The sequence below is a fragment of the Salarias fasciatus genome, chromosome 1 (assembly GCF_902148845.1).
Source record: "Salarias fasciatus chromosome 1, fSalaFa1.1, whole genome shotgun sequence".
NCBI lineage: Eukaryota > Metazoa > Chordata > Actinopteri > Blenniiformes > Blenniidae > Salarias > Salarias fasciatus.
Genome location: NC_043745.1, coordinates 21,757,345 through 21,777,793, shown reverse-complemented (window position 1 = coordinate 21,777,793; position 20,449 = coordinate 21,757,345). Strand labels below are relative to the sequence as shown.

Genomic DNA, 20,449 nt, shown 5'->3' with positions numbered 1-20,449 from the left:
GGTCTCTCTGTGTGGGGTTTGCATGTTCACCCTGTGTACGTGCAGGTTTTCTTGTGTAATTTGGTTCTGGTTTCTTTCACTGTCCAAAATCATGTAAACATTCATTTGCATCATGCATTTGAAGCTAAGTGGTGACCCCAAATTTGTTGTAGATGTGACTGTGAGTGTGTGTAGTTGTGTTTCACCTCGTATTGACTGGTGTTATAGATTATGCTTTTATAAAAACCTAATTCATCACAACCAATGTCATTTTTTACAGACACGCCTCTAGGAGGCAGAGAGACGACAGTTACTGTACACAGACGCACGTTTGGTCCATTTATACTGAAATGCATTCAGGCTGCGGCGGAAGTAGTGAAGTGAAGCATCATCGCGAGCAGATGAGGCGAGCGTGACCGCGTGCTTGGTGCTTGTTCTCGTCCGGGTTGAAGCATGAGTAGCACTTTTTGATTTTTTTTGTACTGTTCAATTCAACGAAATCACTATTTTTTCATTCACTTGTTTTAAACCAAACAAGCAAACAAAAAACACTTTGTGGTGAATTTGCCGGATTCCTGCGTATATATCTGAACTTTTAGTGTATTGTCAGAAACACTTTATAAACATGAGGATAACAGAAATTGGTGGGATGTGAAGGTAACAACAGAAAGGTGTGCATCCTCCAGCACACTGCAGGAAGCAGTCAGAGTTGGGTGAAGTGGGCGTGGCCTCGCGCAGGTGAGCCAGGAAGAGACGCTGAAACCAGAAGCGCAGAAAGGTGAAAGGTGGGGTGCTGTTTTGTTTTGGCGATACTAAAATCACAGAGCACACACAGCATATACATCACAGGTAGGACTATGTCGTTTGTCTCTGGATGATTCACGGGTAAACTACTCTTTTATGAAAAAGAAAAAAAAAAACGACAAATCGAAACGGTTCTGTGTTTTGCAAGAAAGTTAGACAGAGAGACAGCAGTGTTGCTACAAGTTATACAAGTTGTCAACTCTATGTTTTCTCTGTTTTCAACTTTGCCCGCATTACTTTTTTCTTATGTACTCATGTTATGAGTGGAGAAATTTCAGGGGTCTCTTCCCTCACCTACCCATTCATTTCCATTAATGATCATTCACATTAGTTTACCCTTTGTAGCTGATAATGCTAAAATGCAAACCGATTGTGCACTTTGTTCATTGTAGCCAGCAATGACATCCATGTCCATATTGTTCTTGTGCCGACAGAGGAAGATGCCCGAGAGGGGAAGACATGACCAAAGGAGTGACGCCTATGCAGAGCATAGGAGCAGGGACCGCCACTATCCCCCCAGTGCAGACCACTCTCTGTATGAGGGCCAAGGCTGGAACCAAAGGCCGAGAGAGATGGAGGACAGAGGCTCTGCTGGTGACAGGAGGGCCAAAGAAAACAGACAGAGGGTTATGACAACCGCCTCTCACAGGCAAGCACCTGCTCTCACACACCACAACCCTGAAGGGCACTCAAGACATGATCACAATGAACTGTCTGAAAACATGGCACTTACCAGAGGAATGACACCATGAGCACTGCAGTGTGTGTGTGTGTGTGTGTGTGTGTGTGTGTGTGTGTGTGTGTGTGTGTGTGTGTGTGTGTGTGTGTGTGTGTGTGTGTGTGTGTGTGTGTGTGTGTGTGTGTGTTTATTTTGTAGAGAAATAATTTATTCCACTTGTGTTTTTTGTAGGTCCAACGATGCCTCAGTTTATCACTCTGAAAGGGAGTATTATGAAGAGCACAGACCAGCTCTCTACAATCTCAGATACATCCTCACAGCGAGAGGCAAGTACATTTATTCTCAAGTTGCTTTGCATTAGTTAAGGATTACTAAATCAGAAAGCTCAAAGTTGCTGAGAATGTAGAAAGGGTTTGTATTTTTCTTAAATATGTTGTTTCTATTCACCTTGCAGAAGAAGAAAAGGTGATATGGACTGAGACCAAAATGTAGGCAATAAAACATACTGTTAAGGAGTGCTAAATTTGATTGAGTTTCAGATTTGTTGTTTTTTTGGGTTTTTTTTGCTGTTTAATCTTTTCCAGAATGAATAGAAGAAAATGATGGTTTAACCTCTCAGAGATTTCCTTATTCTTTTAAGTTACCCCTGTTCATTGAGCAAAAAATACCAAATCCAAACAAATTCATTTGTATGTATGATTAAATTGGTCGCACGGAGTACTGTCTGAGTGGAGTGAGCATGTTCTCCTGGTGTGTGCCTGGGTCTGACTCTGTGTTTCATAATGGTTCAAAAGCCAGTTTGAGGTAAATCAGTGTCTTAACATTATGCCTGGGTGTCTGTCTGTCTGTCTCTGCATCGTACTGGTCACCTGTCCAGGCTGCAGCCTGAGATCGGCTCCCGCATGCTGCTAAATAGTATAAGGTTGGACTGTGATCTATAAATACAACAGTTTAAAAATAGAAATTATTTTAAATCAACACCTCAGACAGACTGTGATCTGCATCATTTCTTCGGACTGATTCTTTCACGGTGTCTCACAGCCTCATATCGCACTGCTCACAGACGTGTTTGCCTTGTGTCGTCCAGGTCTTTGTCAGCTCATGGAGCTGTTTCTGAATCTGCTCATTGTGATCTGCGCCGGAGTGCCGTACAGTAACGACGGGGGCTACCGCGACCTGGCCAGCCTCGGTGGAATCTACCATTACCACTTTGGAGGAGCGGGGGCCTTCACAGGAGCCGACGCCGAGCGCGTCAAGAGGCTGGACCGAGAATTCCATCAGCTCAAACGGCCACCGTACGTCTTCACCATGGCCTTCGGTGGAGTTTTAATGATCTATGCCTGTGCCATGCTTGGTCTGGGGATTTTCAGAGTCCCTTACCGTTACCCCCCAACGCTGCTGGTGGAGGCTCTGCTGAATCTTCTGATTGGCCTCGGTTATATTCCAGCACTGGCCTTCTACCTGATTAAACTGCAGGAAACTTATGACAGTCCCATCTGTAAGGAGCGGGAGCAGATGTACAAAAGCAAAGGGCACAAGGGCTTTGGGTGCCAGTACCACGGAGCAGACATCGCTGGAGCTCTTTTTGCAGTGCTGGGGGTCTTTGTTTTCATCTTTGGTGCAGTTTTAGCAGTCAGAGCTTTCAGGTCGGTGCGAGAGCTTAAAAAGCAAAGGACAAATGAGGATAATTTTTAAGAAGGTTTTACTCTTATCTTAACATACTGTATTTGTCCAAAAAGTGGACCAAGAACAATTATGAAGTTCTTATAATCCACTTTTTATGCTTTGATATTTTATCATTGAGTAGCTCACACACTTGTTTACGGTCTGTTACATTAACTATGATTCTGAAGTTACTGACATGGGACATTGTTTTAATGACCTATTTTTCAGAATATTTAGGTAGAAAATTAGGTAGAGAAGTATTTGGAGTAACAGAAAAGCAGACAGAGAGCATCTGTTTTCAAAAAAGTCATGAAACAGATTGAAGTCTCGGCCGATTCCTGTCACTCTTGAAATGAGGCTTTACATGTTACTGCCACGCAAACAAAGGCCGGCTGACAAATTTACAAATAAAAAGTAACTTTCTTCATAACTACAGTACAAAATGTGAAGCTTCCATGTATTATACATCGTTTACACATCAACTGAAATATTTTTCTCTTCTCCTATATTTTCATTCTAAAACCAGAACCATGAAAATTAAAAATGCAGTATCAAAAAATGTAGCTTTAAATGAGATTTTTTTTTTAACTAGAGGCCATATTATTCTCAATCAAACATCTCATAATGCATCAAACTTTTCAACTTCTATGTTGTGAGTACAGACATGGCTGACAAAGCAAAACGTTTTTTTGTGATTTTACTTTTTCTAGCTTGTGATTCAAATGTTTATTATCTGAATGTTATTCTGATCTTGCCTCTGTGTGAGTGAAATGCAATGTGATAATAATGTAGGCAGCTTTATCGATATGAGAGACTTCATGACACTAAACACCTGGAGCTCTAAAAGTAAATGTTCACTTAACACTGGAAGTCTTTTGCTCTGTGTTAGAGGAAGGAGTCCTGCTTTTTTGTTTGTTCTTTTGTATGTACACTGTAGCAATATCTTCTGGAAACAAATTTTATTATGAATCTGATGAACTGGATTTCCATTTCTAAATAAAGCTCGGACTCTGTCAAAGCCTCACTTTGTTTCCTGTTACAATGTTTACATCAGTTGCAAGAAGAAAAAAAACATCGTAACATCTCTCTTATTATAGTTTAGGTGAACTTCTGCAGAATTTGGTTTGCCAAACATCTTACTCGATTATAAATTTGCTATTCTGAGCATCACCAATAGATGGCACATGCAGTGCTTCAGACAGACCAGCAACCCTTTATTTAGCTGTGCAAATTAAAGGGCATAAAATAATTTAAAGGGCTGCTTGTTATGAACCTTCTGAATTGACAGAACCACTCTTAATATTACTGAAGAGGTTGAAAGACTTCCCAAAATTTATACCAATATAGAAAACATATTCAAACAATTATACTTTAGTTCATCTGAATTTGTGTCAGCATATGGGCACATCATTATTGATACATGATAAAGAATTGGATTTCAAAGAAAAGAAAACATGTTTAAACTATTGAATTTTTGTCCAAATTTTCACTTCAGATTTTTTTTAGGAATTCAGCATTTCACATTTTTAAGACATGTTTATACTGATCACCATTTTTGCAGATTATGAGGTGCTCACTGCTTAGAAATTTTAAAATCTAATGAATATATGACTGAACAAAAGCACACAGCAATCACCAGAATATACTCTTCAGAGGGAAATAAAAGTGATTGTTTTTATGAGGAGAAACAGACAAAAATATTGAGTAAAGTGGACACTAGACAAAAAAAATCACAGTAAAAAGTTTTATTGCTACTTGGCTTAAAGTTATTTTAAAAAAACTAATAGCAGCATTGAAAACAAAATAATAACCATCTTCCACTCTCAGAGCTCAAAGGTGTGTAAATTCTGTCTGGCAAACAGCAAAAGTGCTCATTGTTAGTTCTGTTGCTAAATAATATGTCCTCTTATAAATTTTAAACATAAAACTAAATTCTAGCAGTAACCACCATGCTAGAAAAAAAAACAACCTAAAAATATTAGATCTCCTCTATTTTGTACAAATAAATCATAATTTGTGTGTATTTTTATTTATTTTTTTTAATAATTGTTCAGGGCATGCTTTTAACACTAAACATAGTTATAGTTAGTACCTTGGACAGTACCATAATGAGTCTTCTGTAGAATCTCAATCACTTTAAATTCTGTAGCTGAGAGGGAAATATAAATTTAGCATGAAACAATGAAGTACAAAAATAAACATTAACTTCTTGGCATTGAGAAAAAAAAATATTCAAGCATTTCTTGGAAACAATATACAGAAATAAATTGTATGATTAAACAATGGCTACTTTGGTCACATGATAAACAACTGGAGCATCTTCTATCAGTTTCATCCACGGTTCACACACAGTTACAGTCAGCCGTTATTCACACAGGCATGCATACACTTACTGTATGTGTGCACTAAAGCTTTGAACTACAAACAAACACAGACATTTTGCAACGTTGTTGTACAGAGAGCTTGAGAAGTTGTGCAAACAGGACACGATCCCTTACCGAATGAATCCGATGAAGCCAAGTCAAATGTACAAACCCTCTACTTTGGTGTGTGAAGGGACTCTCAGGTATTGTAATACTTGACTCCCTCCGCAAAGAAATTAAAGGGAATATATTTGCAATGCAACTCTGCGCTCAATCTTCTTGTGTCTGTGCATACAGTCTGCATATGTACATGCACACCAATTACCCCACAGATGGATTGTTACTCAGATATACTTCAAGTTGGACATGTACTTCAGACAGGACAACAGGCGTCAACCAGGAAACTAACGAATGTACAGCGACGTTACAACTGTGTATGAAAATGGACCAGAAAAGTGACACAGTCCCCGTGTGATCCGGTTAATGAAACTACACTGCCAATGAGACATACTGACAAAATAATAGCAATGTAATTTACAGAACAGAGCCCCAACTACACATACCAAACACATACACACCAGTCAATATTAATTTTCAGACATACTTAGAAATAGAACTCTTGTAGTTTTAGATGAAAAATGAAGCTCTGATATACAATTGTATATTTACAGTTAAAACTTTGCATATGTTACAAGGGAATTTCCAAGATCTATTGTGAACGTCAGTGTCTCAGCCGAAGCCTTGAAGAAAGGAACATTTCTCCTGCTCCCAACTTGCTAAATCTCAGATATGTACCTTGGTATTCACAATCATGATTTACCCCCAACTCGCCCTGAGGCAGCCTTCAATATACACCGATGTGTGTGGGTTTGTGAGGGTGAGAGCTGCACACCAGCAGAATCAGATTCCACACAGACATTAGCATTACCTCCATCAGCCTGATCTATAAACGTAGCTTCCAATTCAAAATTATAGAGCATATCATGTAAAGTATTGAAATATATTTTTGAACGATAACATCATATTTTACTAATAATAATTTCATGTGACTGTTACCATATATATCATGATTTTTATAAAGTCGGACAAACCAAAAATCAAATATCCCCAATCTGTTATCTTTGCAGCTGGAAAGATAGTTTCTAAAAATGGTGATGCAAGGAAGACAGTCAAATAACCATATCTGAATCAAGTGCAATTGTTCCTTAAAGGTGCATTAAGGAGTTTTTCAACTTTAAAAATACTTATTTTCCACCATAAATATGTTACAAATATTCAATGATGTGTACAATGTGCCCTGACATATTCATTGCAAGTACCGTTAATAACAGCGCTAAATTGTCACTTGAAAGTTGCAGTGCCGGTCCGGTAATTTGAATTTCTTGGGGAGAATTTGAGAGGATGTGATGTAATGCTCGCTCCCGCTGGTCTGATTTCCTTAGCTTTCGTTTTGTCTGCCATTACTCCGCCAGATGCTTAGCGAGCAACAACTGAGCAGTATTGAGGATGGATCTTCCAGAAAGCAAGAAAAGACCGGCTTCTAGCGCTGCCACAACTCCAGCACAGACTCCACCAGGCAAAAGAAACTTAAATTTTACTTGAGCGCTGCTAAAAGAGCGAGGAAGAAGTTCCCCTCTTCCGTGCGTGTACATGGACGCAAGCCACAGGCACGAGCATTTCACTAAGCTGCAGTTACACCCAAGAGGCCTGCAGGGGTCGGTGTTTCGCATGAAACCTGCAAACTTCTTAATGCACCTTTAAATAATATGGATATGATTTTTAAAACTGAAATGATCAAATTTTGATTCAATAAACCTAATGTACTGCCTTTCAGTTTACTCTTTATTATTTAAAAACTTGCTCCAGTTCTCATATGTAGCTAAAGAATCTGTTGTAATTTGGTCCTCTGGTCGAGAGGATGATATTTTTGTGGCTCCAAAAAAATCAAAGCTGCTGTTTCCTGCACTGGAGAAGAAGAGCAATGTTGAACCATGTTGGGACATTTACACAGCCTGTGCTATTGAATAGATTTTTTTCCTAAAAATGGTGAAGCTACCAGAAAAAAAGAGATGTAACTGAGAGTAAAGAAACCCTTTTATTTAAATGTGTCTTTCATTTTATAAAAACATTAACAATGTAATGTAGTAAATAAACTTTGCAGTGTCTACTACATAACCCCTAACAGTTAGAAACAGGTGACAGGCTGTGGGAAGCCAATAGGTTATGAAGATCAATAGTTTATAAGCTAAACTCAAATATACATCTCTGAATATCACTATTTTCCAAATACAAAGTGCATTTACCAGTGTTTATTCCTTTTATAGAGACAAAGGACCAAGCACACACACACACACACACACACACACACACACACACACACACACACACACACACACACACACACACACACACACACACACACACACACACACACACATCTTTTAAGGCTTCATTGCTAACTTCTGACTCATTCATGTGGAGCACAGAAAACAACACCCTCGGGGCTAAAGACCTTCCTCACAAACAAGACATGAATTTGATGAAACAGGGCTCCTCCTGTCAAAACGCGGAGCAGTGGTACTTTAAGGCTAAAAGGGAATACTGAAAGGTCCATCTATGCCACAGTTGAGAAATCCCAAAAACTGAAACACAACCAACTTGGAGAGGCAGCCCAAAAAAAAAAAAAAAAAAAAAAAAAAAACATCTTATGCAGTGATAACTGACACAAAGCAACGAACCAGCTTTAGCCTTCACGCAACTGCAGCAGTCCCACAGAGCTGCCTTCTCTTTTGGCACAAGGTAGACAGGGTAAAGACCGCAGGAACCGAGAACTCCAGGGCTGCATAAGAATTGTTTGATAATACAAATAATGATGCAGTTCTTGCCTACTTTGGGTATGACTTGTTCTCCACATAATAAACAAACAGAGAGGAATAATAAAGTGACTGAACCAGTGCTCTCTTTCAGAAATCCCTGATGCTGCTGCAAACCTTCATTATTACCTGTGTGAGACTAGACATAAACCAGTACTACTTTGTCATGGCAAAATAGCAAATATGCTAAAATATGAATAGAAGAGCTTCATCAAATTACAACAAAACTTATTTTTAGGACCCAAACCTCAAGTTTGATTTAATACAGGAAAAAAACATTTTAGTTTCATTCATAACAGAAATGAATGAATCCCAAAGATCACCTGATTGAAGGGGGTATACTCAAGAACTAAATTTATTTGCTGAGGTGTAAAAATGTGAGTAGCCGAACTGATCTGCAGGGATACGGATTGATTTAAAAAGGTGGCAACTTTCCAAAGAGTCAGTGGATAAAATTATACAATCTCAGTAGCTATGGTGATATTCTCAAACACAGTACAAATACTGCTACTATATTTCTCTGCTTCACATGTTTAGTGCCTTGACTGAAAGCAGAAGATGCCAGACGTTGCAATGCTTCCCGCCTTCTCTCCAACTGCCATCATAAAAGTGCCTTATTTTGAATTTATATTTTTATTTTCCTAAAACTATTTTTTGAGGAGATTGCTTGATCACACACTGCCACATATTACATTGTTATGAGGATCTATGAACTCCACAACACATCAGCTCTGTACAGTTGAATGACTTTGACACTGAATTGTTCTAAATTGCAAAACTATTCAAAAACCATATCAGCAGCTGAAGCGCACCACACCAGCTGACTGTCAGGTTAGTGTGTCCTAGATTATAACAGAACTGATTTATCATTTTTAGAAGATCCTGTAATCATTGTGTGGGAATCTTAAAAATAAAGCCCAGCCAGAACAAACGTGGCCAAGTAAATGCAGTTATCGTGTCTTCACATCTTTTAGTTTTACTTATCTCAGAAATATTTATTCTGTCCGGTTTCACTTCAAACCACAGGTGGAGGAGGAGAGCAGGATCTGTGCCGATGCCGTTCTCTTAGAGACACCTTCATCCTCCTCCAAACTCAGCTAACAACCTTACAAATCCAAGCTCTACTTGGATGTAGCGAGCTTCACGTCGTGTCATCTGTAATAGGCACTTTTTTTGAGTTTCAGTTACAGGGCTCCTCTCCAGGACCTGAGAGACCACGAGGCCCCCGGAGAGGAGATTTGACACGATCTCTCCCAAACCCTTCAGACTGCTTGGCTTTCCAAGTAAAGGGAAATGCTGCTGACATGTTCGAACATTCGAGGTATCCCATTTTAGGTCAGGCTTGTTTTTGTCATCCTCGCCAGCTGTCCTTTCAACAGGCTTCTTTACTCACCGCCATGCTTGTAGATGCTTAGACCATGGACTGCCGCACCACATATTGTCGGCGTGGCATTGCTTCGTGACTGAATGAGGTCCAACAGGTCGGTTTCATCCTCACACAACATTTGAGTGACAACTTTAACTGCAAAGTCCCACAAGTGTGAGAAAAATCTTTTTCCCTAGAATGGCACAAACACAGAGTGGTAGCCACGTGGCACTGTGCAGCGTCCCTCCTCTAGAGGGCAGTATCATAGACTTCCCGCTGGAGGATGGGAGCTGGGCCTGGACCCGGGACAAGGTTGGAGGCAAAAGCAGGTGGGTGCGGATGATCCCACACAGAATCTTTTAAGGAGGTGGGTGTGGACGGTGCAGACGGGCCTGAGATAAGAGGACTTTGGCCTCTCAGCTGCTCTCTGACTTCCTGCTCCAGACTCGGAGGCACAATCAGCTGGTCTTCCGGATCCAGCTGCGCTGGGGCAGTGAAATAGCCAGACTTTTTCTTAGGGGCCTCGAGAGCAACCTCTATAAGATTATGGCTGTCTTCAGGGGCGACGACAGACCCGTTGGACAGTTTCTTACCGAACAGGCTGGATGTGGAAGGGGACTTTTTGAGGTCAGCTATCTCTCTGCCACATACAGCCAGCAGGCAGCCGTTTGTAGCAGAAACCACCACGCTGTTCTGTCTGCGCATTTTGCCGTTGGGGTAGTCAGAGCCTCGCTTCTCAAGGTCCAAGTCTTTGGGGGTCTGATGCGCCCCTGACCGAAGCTGGAAAGCACAGCAGTGAATGTCTACCTCCACCTCTAACTTGCTGCCATTAGAGATAACGCCCTCAAGTGGAGCCTCGTCATCACTGTCCAAGCCGTTGTCGGACTGGTTACTGGAGAACGTAGCGCTGGAGGGCTGCCGCTGGAACAGGCCCGGGTGGGCTCCCGTACCGGCGGAACCCGGTACCATGATCCCGCAGAGCGTAGTGGCAGGGTGTAGGCTACAGCGTCTCTCCGGACGGGACGGGTGTTCGTCTGAAGCGGTGGACCCGGCCTCGCTGCCGACCTCTGAAGCCGACGTCTCGCTGCTGAACTCAGTGACGATCCCGCTGCTGGATGAAAGCGTGGCGGTGTCGCTGGGTCCCGGGGTCACCGACACAGGCACTGGGGCGGGCGGGGGACCTCGCGGTTCAGTGGTGGACACCGGTGGCTCACAAGTACAGCTGTCCTCTCCAATACGGAGGGACACCACCACAGCCCCGATGTTGTCCTTGCAACCGTAACTCTGGGCGAGGGAACACAGCTTCTTGGCGGCGGCACGCGGATCCCGCACAGCCTGCACCGTGCAGACCGCCTCCTGGTAGGACACGCGCTCAAAGAGCGCTCGATTCCCCAGGATCAAGAAGTCATCCTGGGAACAGAGTGGCTCGGTGTGCACCCAGGGCTTCGGAAGCACCCAGGGAGACAGATAAGAGCAGCCCAGCAGGCGAGAGCAGCATGTTACTCCACTCACTTTGTTGTCCTGCAAGACAGAAAAATAACATTGTAACCGATTATAAAGCATACACAAATGCAATCAAAACATCTTTATAAAGATTAAGCCTTATACGGACGTTAACGTGCATAAAGACAGTTTTCTCACCTCTGTAATAATGGCTTTACTGAGTTTAACCCTCTCCATCTCATCAGTGCAGTTCTCAAGGTTATAAACCTTGGAAAGGGGAACAGGTCGTCCGTCTCTGCACAGCACAGCTTGACAGGTTCCCACGTTGGCCACAGTCAGACTGAAGTAGCCTCCAGGATCTGACGTCTCGCGGTGGATGAAACACAGCAAGGCAGACGCACCCAGCTTCTGTCCAGCCATCCCGAGTTTCCTGTTGCACAAAAAGAGAGCTGGGATTTCTATTTACTGCTTACAAAAAGTTATACAAGTTTCACACAAGATTAACATTTTGAAATGTTGCCTTGCCTGTGTGAGGTCAGGAAAGTGTTGCACATGTACACACTGTCAACACTGGAGTGCTGCAGTTCCTCACACAGCACGTCCCCCATGGTGCACTGCAACAGCCGGGGCACTTCCTCGTTACGGTCCCCATCGAAGATACCATAGCACGCCTCCGCGCGGTCTCTGAACCGGTCGACCGCGAGCACGGACACACACAATCTGTCCCCACACAGCAGAGATACACACACCTTCCGTCAGAGGGCTCACTCTCATGCATACTTCAGTATGTGACACTGTGGGGGAAACGGCAAGGGGTGACAGCTGATGACAGGCACGGCGCCCACCCCTGGGGTGGCCGTGACTTTGCAGGAGGAACCAGGGTTACCGGGCTCTCAAACAGCGATGCACATTACACTGCTATAGGTATTAGATCAAGGATTAAGCACCTTAAAAAGATGCCTGTCAATCAGGTGTTTACTAATTTAAGTCAGAGTCACAGTTTGTGAATTGCATGAAATGATAAATTGTCTTGACACTTGAAAGCAGATAACACAATATTTCACCTCAATCTATAATTATGTACATTTTTTTTTACTGGCCTTCATTAGCTATATTAATATTTGAAAATTACTGGGGCAAAAGTCCAAATCAGTACTGTCATAAACAAGACAGAAGATAAAGCCACAGGCATAGCGGCACACATACTTGTTTCTTTGGCCACTCATTTCAGAGTAACCATGATTCCAGGGAGTTGAGACATTAGGTGTTTCTGTGGCTGTCGTGGTGGATTTCTGGTCCAATTTCAAGGTGGTGATGTGGCTGTAAAAATGGAGAATACAGTACAAATACATATAGTATATTCAAAATGTGTTACAACTGCCATTGGGTCTTAAATCAAAATGTTGGTTATCAACGTTCAAACCATTTTTATTCCCCTGACTTTCCTGGACCTGGATCCGGGTCCAGGGACTCACCTGAAGAGATTGAGAGTTTTGTGTTCCAGTATGAGGCTGCTGTTGCCCGTCAGGTCCAGCTCTTGAAGAGTCGCAGGCAGAGAATCAGGCAGCTGGATCTCAGTCAGCTCATTGCCGCTCACATCCACAAGCTATATGCAATGCACACAAGAGCTAAAAAGTACTGAAGATACATAAACACTGATCACTACTCGTAGTTATAACCAAAACTAAAGTCTGACCTTGATCTCTGGCAAGCTGAGGATCTCTGGGAAGACAGTGATGTGATTGGAGTGTGCGATGAGGGTGTGCAGCCTCTTACAGCTTGACACGGTGGAGGGGATGGTCTTTAGCTTATTGCCACTTAGATTGAGCTCCTCCAGCAGCTCCAGCTTGCTCAGCTTACTAAAGACAGACAGACGTGGAAGAGGAAAAATGGGCTGAATGAGAAGAATGGATAAATCACAGCTAAACTGTTGTTCATCATCTGCCTGAAAGTATTCTCTTAAACAATGGCCAATAATGTAAAAACTCTGATTGTATACCACATCTAAAAAAAATGTCAGGTTAATTATTTTACATTTAGGAAAATTGTCCTTAATTGGTGAAGACAGGACAAATAAGCATCCGTAAACAAGAATTAAAATGGCAATGATAATGATTTGTAAAGAATTTATGACTAATGAGAAAACATGTGTTTGGAATGACTACACACCCCAGAAGATTTGTGTGTGTGAGACAGTTACTACACATCTTATTCATTCTGATAAACTATTCTGTTATGTATTTGAGCCCTTTTGGAACTGAGATTATATTCAGGGTGCCTGGATTCATTTTGAATTTCTGCTGGCAGGATGGCTTTTGGAATGAGAGAGCGCTTCTACCCTTTCTAATGATTTTTCCTAACTTTATCTTTCAATATCTGGCTGTAATTCAGTATCATTAAGAGTTTTTGGTGGCACTAAGAAGCTCATGTTCCAAATATGTGACAGACTGGGGAATCTTCTCTGTGGTTGGAAGAATCCTTCTGGCTGCCACAGTAATGAGGAGAACATGGACACAAAGCTCCATTTCCCTGCTGTCTTCAAGTTTTTTAACATTCCAGTTATCATTAACAGTTTCCAGGGTGGTGACAGAATAAGAATATAAATGCCAATAACGAGGTTCACTCGCAAACCGAATGGCAAAGAAGGAAAACACACCTGGCTGGAAACGAGAGCAGCTGGTTATAAGCGATGTGGAGGACGCGCAGGTTCTGGTGTCCGACCAGCAGGGCTCCACAGTTCTCGTTGAGGTTGTTTCCTGTCAGGTAGAGCTCCTGGAGCGTGCTGAGGCTCTCCTCTGACTGGCTGCTGGGGGGAATGCTCTCCAGGGCATTGGCTGACACATTTAAGTATTTCAGGCTGTGAGGGAGGACAAACAAAAATACATAAGCTTTAATCTAACCAGGACAGCCAAACTGAGAGGGTTCCAGCTTAATATTTATATAAATAATGGATGAAGAGTATCAATAACATTGAAGTCAGAGTGAGACTTTCAAATGGCAAATACTGAGCGAGGAACTTTCAATAACGCTCATTCATCAACGCATCAATAAATGTCCCTTTGTTAGCCAGCTGGCAACGTCTCAACAGTAGCCCTTTGATGACGTCTTTTGAAACCTATACAAAAACAAGTTTGGTGTGGTGCACGCCTTACAGGGTCAAAGGAACAAGTTTTATTATGATAAATTGTAAAGCACATTGGATACTTGAATATTCAAGGTAAAACTGAAGCGATCTCACAGTGCTGGTGTTGAGTAAACGGTTATGGGCAGAGCTGGACCGCATTTTCACTTTGTATGCAAACAAGCATCTTTGACATTAAACACCAAAGGTTAGTGAAGGTACTTCTGTGAAAGCCATGGTGCAGTTAATAATTGCACAAAACAGAGGTGCCAGTTAGTCTTTCTGCACTGCAGACTGACTATTAAGAGATCTAGAATATTTTCATTTCTTCTTTCATTATCAGAGCACTGAAGCGCTTAACAAAACTTTTGAATCTGTCCTCAGAAGAGGAGCAGTGATTTAGATAGTGTTGAATCCACACAGGGAGAAATCATAGCCTATCTGAGCTCAAGTGATTCTTATGTAAATAGTGTTGTTAAGTCATTGGGTGTGTGTATGGCATACAGCTATAAACACAGTCAGACATCATGAAAGTACAAGAACTTCCCCGTGGTTCGTAAGTTATAGATGTTCACTCTTGATCTTAGAAGGCCCCGGTCCTGCGTGCTTTAAATGTCACCCAGATTCAGGTGTGTCAAAGCTGGGACACATTGAAACCTACCTCTGCCATAACTGCTACATGGCTGTCAATGCCTCTCTGTGGCTTTTTGCTCATGTGCAAATCTAAGTATTAGTCAAGATCATCCCAGTTTATGCCGCCATGCTTGAGTCCATCAGCTTTGAGTGCAACCACTTTGGCCACTGGCTGCTCTGCAGCTTTTAGACATCATATCAGGAACATCGTTATGTCTCAGCATCAGAGACAGTAAAGTGCATTAGAGCATCTGAACTGCTAATGGGTGTTAAGTGATTTTACCACACAGGAAATAGAAGAGCAAATGAAGCTCCAGTTACGGTCTGGATTGCTCCATTGATCTTGACCACAATCCCTTCAAACAATCTACGCTTAACTCCCAAAAAAGTGGCCTGTGGTACATGCTGCCTGTGACAACAAACACCAGCTGACAAGAAAGAAAGAAAGAGTCTTGAGGACCAAATAAAGAAAGAAACTGAAAGTCCAGCAGTGGAAACTGGAGGAAAGACTCACTTTAAGGCCTTGTAAAAGAGACTCTCAGGAAGCTCAGCTAGCCTGTTGTGCTGGAGGTCCAGAGCTTCCAGAGGGACGTGGTCAAGTAGGTCAGGCACTCTCTGCAAACGATTGTTCCCCGTCAGCAGCTTCCTCAAACTCAAGCTGTTGAGCAGTCTGTCGAAGGCCAGCAGAGAAGTTACAGAGTGAGATTAGGCCAAGAAAAGAGAGGACGGCCCAACGGAAATGGACAGAGCACCCCCTCCCCCGTTTCAACTGACCGCTTGTGAAGCTCTTTTATGTGTGTACCAATCCATCAGTGACCTATTCAGCCCCAATACAGACCCGCACAGCAGCCTATTGTTCGCCCGTGATAACATCACAGAAGTCATGAGTGGGTACAGCGGACGGAGCAATATCGTCCAATTTTCAAAAGCTTTTTGTTTTGTTTTTTTTTTTCCAAATTCTTTCATTCAAATGCAAATGTCTGTACCGAGGGTTGACAGAGAGTAATGGTGCTCCGAGCCAAGAATGATAGGGCTGCTATGATTTAATGCTGAAACTGAAAAAGCACAGCTACAGCCTTCCACAAAGAAAGTGATACCAGCTATTGTTTGTGTCTGGTTCTCCCCACGGTTCCACTACCGTGACAAAGCGAGCATTATGAAAAGCAGTTCAACATCAGAGTTACAAAAGAAAAAAATGATCTTTTAATTCTGGCCAAGAGAGTCATTTGTGTATTAAATGAGGGCGAAAAAGCTAACTTAATTGGAGAAAACATGCAGCAAACGAGATGCAATTTAAGTTCAGCATTGGAGTTGCATAAAACATTAACCTGGAAGGAAGCTGAGACAGGAGGTTGTTTGTGACGTCCAGCATCTCAATTTTTCTGCAGTCACACACCCAGTCTGGAAGGTATTCCAAGAGATTCCTGTCTCAACACACACACAGACACATACACAGACAAACACACACAAACTGAGTTGTCATTACTCAACAGATGAATAAGCAAGTCTGGAATTACAGTGAACAAAAAGGGGCCAAAGTTATATTCTCCAGCGTGACTTATGCACGTCAGTGATCTGTATTTAATTAAAGCAGCTAGTTTGTGCCAGTGCTGCTGGAGGTTCAGTAATAAAATCAACAGATGTTGTGGATGTTTCTTGAGATGGCAGGTTGAAGGACAGTGCAACGCACATTTTTGTTGTAGATTTAATGTGCAAAATTAAATCAACACATTTTAGATTTTTGCATTAAACTGTAGTGAAAATCTTTTTTGCACAGACCAAAGATTTGTAAGCTTTATAAATATTAAATAGTTCAAGGTTGAATCATTTTCTTTGTCAAGCAAGAATTGATACAGGCTAAATCTTTCACAAAGCACATCTTATTCTACTCAACACTGAATGTGATTTACTGATTCCTAAACGCTGCACCACTGTAATAATGCACACTCCCTCCATTATGACCAAAAACTGCGTTCAAACACGTCTTAAACGCAGCCAGAACTCACTGCGATAGGTCCATGTGCGTCAGCTGGTTCGGAACGGGATAGACGTTGACTGTCGTCAGGCCTGTGGGCAGATAAAAGAGAGGCAGCCGCCATTAGCTCCACATCTGGACCGTGACATCTGTGCTTGAAAAAAACGAGTGTGTCGTTGGAGGGAAGGGTCCGCACAAACACACAAATAATCAGTGAGGCAATAACAGCAGATCGTTGATGCTCTGTTTGACTCACGGTTGCTGCTGGCGTGGAGCATGCGCAGCGTGAAGCCGCTGAGCGTGAGGGTCCCCAGCCGGTTGCGCTGGCAGTGCAGAGTCTCCAGGTTGCAGATGGAGCTCAGGTCCAGCGAGTCCAGGCAATTGTCTCGTAAGTCCAGCTGGGTCACCTGGTTCACTGCCTCTAGACTCTCACTTTTTACCCATCGCAGCCCATTTAAGCTACAGTTGACAGTGAGAACAAAGAAATATCAATAAACAATAATATACTGTGTGGAGAGCAGCGGTCGCCGGTTTGATCTGTGGAGTTATTAGTAGGAAAAACATTAAGTAGAGTTTTCTCTTTTCTCATTATTCATTTAATGCTTAGCATCCGTCTGTTCTTGCAGAGCTGCAGATATGTATGCCTACAGATCTGGGCAGCACCCAGGTGTGAATGTAGGTAAGAGGCAATGCCATGCAGGAAAAAGTATTTGCTCTCAGCAAATACGGCCTCTATAAATAAATGTGAAATAGAAAGGTAAGGCAAAGCGGCTGTGCCGGGACATTTGTCTTTATGTCAACAATGAAGAAAAGGTGCAGGAAAGAGAGAAACTCAAGACAGAATTATTCTCCGCCTGCCCTCATATGACTGACTGACTGCCAGCGAATGGTAAAACTGACTTTTCCATAAAACACACTGACCCAATACTGCACGCGCAATAACAGATGGGCCGATTTATTGAGTCAGACGAGACGGAGAAGGCTGAGAGCTGTTTGTTCCCCGATCGCCCTCTTACCGGAGATCAATGTTTTTCAGGTGGCTCATTCTGACCAAAGTACACAACTCCAGACTCTCCACTCTGTTCCCGGCCATAGCCAGCTTGTCCACTGCGCTCAGTCTCTCCAGCACAGCAGGGATGGAAGAGAAGTTGTTGAATGAGAGCCCCAGGCTATTGAGCTGAAACAGGCCACCCAGCTCTTCGGGCAGGGAGCTGAGGTGGTTCCCGTCCAAAGACAGCGTCTGCAGGCTGCCAAAAAAAAAAAGAAAAAAAAAAAAAGAAAGAAACCACAAATATGTGTGTCTTGCTTATCTTTGCTTTTCGAGGAGCCAAATATCTGTTTGCATCATTTGTAATTATATCCATTGTTTAGAAAGCTGCATTCTGCAGTCCACTGCGTGGCTATGAGCAAACATTAAAAAAGGACAGCATCTACAAAGCAACTTGCAGTTTAGCATCTTGCACATCACACATCTAATGTAATCGAGCCGTGTTTTTCTAAGCATGCATCTTCGAACATATCGACTGTATATCAGTATAAACTCTAAGTGCACATGTCCTGTTTGGTGTGTCTCACTTTTGGAGATTTCCGATCTGCGCCGGGATGCTGTGGAGACTGTTGCAGGAGAGGTTGAGCTCAGTTAGCGTGAGGATCTCACACACACATTCAGGAAAAACACCCAGGCGGTTGTGAGACAAGTTCAGACTCTTTAGCTGGGAAAACCTAAAGAAAAAAAGAAACAGCATATGAATAACTTTTGATGACTTTAGATGAGCTGCAAACACGGCAAAGAAATATGTTCCAGCAGGTGATGAAGTAGTCTCCCATTCAACACCTCCGTCGAGCACACTCACAGAGCCCCAAATGAAGCTTAAACTGTGAATGAAACGTTTTTAAGAACTGCTGTTTTCATATTTGTCAAGGAAAGTGAGTACAAGTATGCAGCCTTGATATTTCCGGTGATGACTGGATAAATCAATGCCTAAAGATTCATTTCCTCCAGGTCCCCTGCAACCCTGTTAAAGCTTTATTTGTGCTCCAGACTGGTCATAAATTCATGTGTGACTTTTTATAAATACGCTACATAAGACAGAGCCAGACAGAGCAGATTGATGAGGAATTATTTTCGACATGCTGCACGTTAGGGCTGATTTGAAATGTCAATAATAGGATAGAATAAACACACCCAGTCAGTTAACTGTGATTGAGCCACAAAACAAGAAGCAAAGGGTTTGGAGATGAATACGGCAGAAAAGTGACGCAGTTAGTAGAAAATCAACAAGCATATCAATACACCCAATTAAATTCTGTCACTTTTTCAACATTATTGTTACAATATACTGTATACTACGATAAGTATGCTGCAGCTATATTACATGGATTTTCTTTAACTAGCGTCTCTGATCTCCACTGGGCGCTCAGAGGACTGAATTCTACACAAAAAGCACACTTTAAGCAGAAAAGATAGATAGAAGACTTGGACTACATAAGACTACAATCCATGTGTTCCAGATGAACGACAACTATCTGTTTTAACCACAAACTTTCAGAGTTGATACCTAGAGAGGTTGAGCAGGCCTTCAGGACCCTGCAGGCTCATGAAGTTGTGTCGCAGGTTGAGGTGGGTGATATCCTGACTGTAAAACAGATACTCAGGAACCGATTCCAGACTGTAGCAGGAGAGGTCGACCAGGCTGATTGTCTGAGACACCACCTACGCACACACACACACACACACACACACACACACACACACACACACAAACAAAAATACAGTTGCATTGACAACTTTTACAAGAAAAAGGTGTTTACTTCACAAATTACTGCCAAGACTATTTTCCTGCTGATCTGTCCTCCAGGTTCCTCCCACTTTCCCGCGCTTGTTAAATCAGCTGACTGTCAGTTTTGTTGTTACCGTCCAACGATCTGTCTGCTGGAGCCAATCAGCTCCACTCTGCGTCCTCTGTCGCTCATCCTTGATTTCATTCTGGCTTTAAAGTCTTAAATCAAAAGAGTCTGAACATGAACTTATTGTGCCCAGTTTCTTACAGTGGGAGCTGAAAGTCATTTTATTGTTTTAATGTTAAACAAGTGCTTGGCTGCCTTGTCAAGACTGTTTTAAGATGAACAGTGCTGCTTTTCCCCAATACAATTAGGTCGCTAAATTAGGAACAGAAAAACTTTTGCCACATACTTGCAGTCGAATTTGTCAAACTTGTGCTGCAATGGAGCTAATAAATAAAGTTTTCCATTTATTTTTTCCACTTAAAAATTTTTACGGGAACAAATTAATCAGGCTGTCTCAGTCTGATTCAGCTGCACTGTAATAAATTCCACTATCACAGCATTTATACTCTCAATTTGCCTGGAAAACATTTCCAGTTGGCACAGCTGTACGGCTGCCGTCTCAAGCAGTGGACTTGTAACCTGTGACTGAATGCAGAGGTTCACTTTTTCCAAACATGTTTAGAGAACTCGAGAGTAGTGAATACGTTTGTGTCTGGATCTAAATTTGGGACTTCATATACTTGTTCTGTCATATTTATTCT

At 42.3% G+C, this 20,449-nt stretch overlaps 2 protein-coding genes across 4 annotated transcripts in view; one reads left to right on the top strand and one right to left on the bottom strand.

Moving 5' to 3' along the window:
• The first annotated feature begins 723 nt into the window (after positions 1–723).
• marveld3 (MARVEL domain containing 3) lies at positions 724–4,141 on the top strand. Of its 3 annotated transcripts, none has more exons than XM_030092214.1 (4): positions 724–764; positions 1,218–1,432; positions 1,694–1,788; positions 2,550–4,141. In XM_030092214.1, the coding sequence occupies exons 2-4, from the start codon at positions 1,224–1,226 to the stop codon at positions 3,155–3,157; spliced, it is 912 nt and encodes a 303-aa protein (XP_029948074.1). In that variant the 5' UTR covers positions 724–764; positions 1,218–1,223; the 3' UTR covers positions 3,158–4,141. The 3 variants fall into 3 exon arrangements, with proteins under 3 accessions (XP_029948074.1, XP_029948066.1, XP_029948060.1); XM_030092206.1 differs by having other exon boundaries at positions 728–828; XM_030092200.1 differs by lacking the exon at positions 724–764 and having other exon boundaries at positions 1,191–1,432.
• Positions 4,142–8,691: 4,550 nt separating this feature from the next.
• phlpp2 (PH domain and leucine rich repeat protein phosphatase 2) overlaps positions 8,692–20,449 on the bottom strand; it is a 31,374-nt gene continuing 19,616 nt past the window's right edge. The window contains exons 6-19 of the mRNA XM_030088664.1: positions 19,460–19,614; positions 18,477–18,623; positions 17,918–18,148; positions 17,158–17,360; positions 16,933–16,993; positions 16,255–16,350; positions 15,441–15,596; positions 13,829–14,029; positions 12,869–13,031; positions 12,648–12,778; positions 12,379–12,492; positions 11,698–11,892; positions 11,371–11,602; positions 8,692–11,250 (exon numbers count right to left, since the gene is read on the bottom strand). Of these exons, the coding sequence (XP_029944524.1) occupies positions 9,979–11,250; positions 11,371–11,602; positions 11,698–11,892; positions 12,379–12,492; positions 12,648–12,778; positions 12,869–13,031; positions 13,829–14,029; positions 15,441–15,596; positions 16,255–16,350; positions 16,933–16,993; positions 17,158–17,360; positions 17,918–18,148; positions 18,477–18,623; positions 19,460–19,614 (3,357 nt within the window). The 3' untranslated portion in view covers positions 8,692–9,978. The remainder of the gene's footprint in view (positions 11,251–11,370; positions 11,603–11,697; positions 11,893–12,378; positions 12,493–12,647; positions 12,779–12,868; positions 13,032–13,828; positions 14,030–15,440; positions 15,597–16,254; positions 16,351–16,932; positions 16,994–17,157; positions 17,361–17,917; positions 18,149–18,476; positions 18,624–19,459; positions 19,615–20,449) is intronic.

Coding starts and splice junctions, on each gene's coding strand:
- marveld3 (XM_030092200.1), top strand. CDS start 1,191: ATGTCCATATTGTTCTTGTGCCGACAGAGGAAGATGCCCGAGAGGGGA. Junction 1,433..1,693: donor ATGACAACCGCCTCTCACAG/GCAAGCACCTGC, acceptor TGTTTTTTGTAG/GTCCAACGATGCCTCAGTTT. Junction 1,789..2,549: donor ATACATCCTCACAGCGAGAG/GCAAGTACATTT, acceptor TGTGTCGTCCAG/GTCTTTGTCAGCTCATGGAG.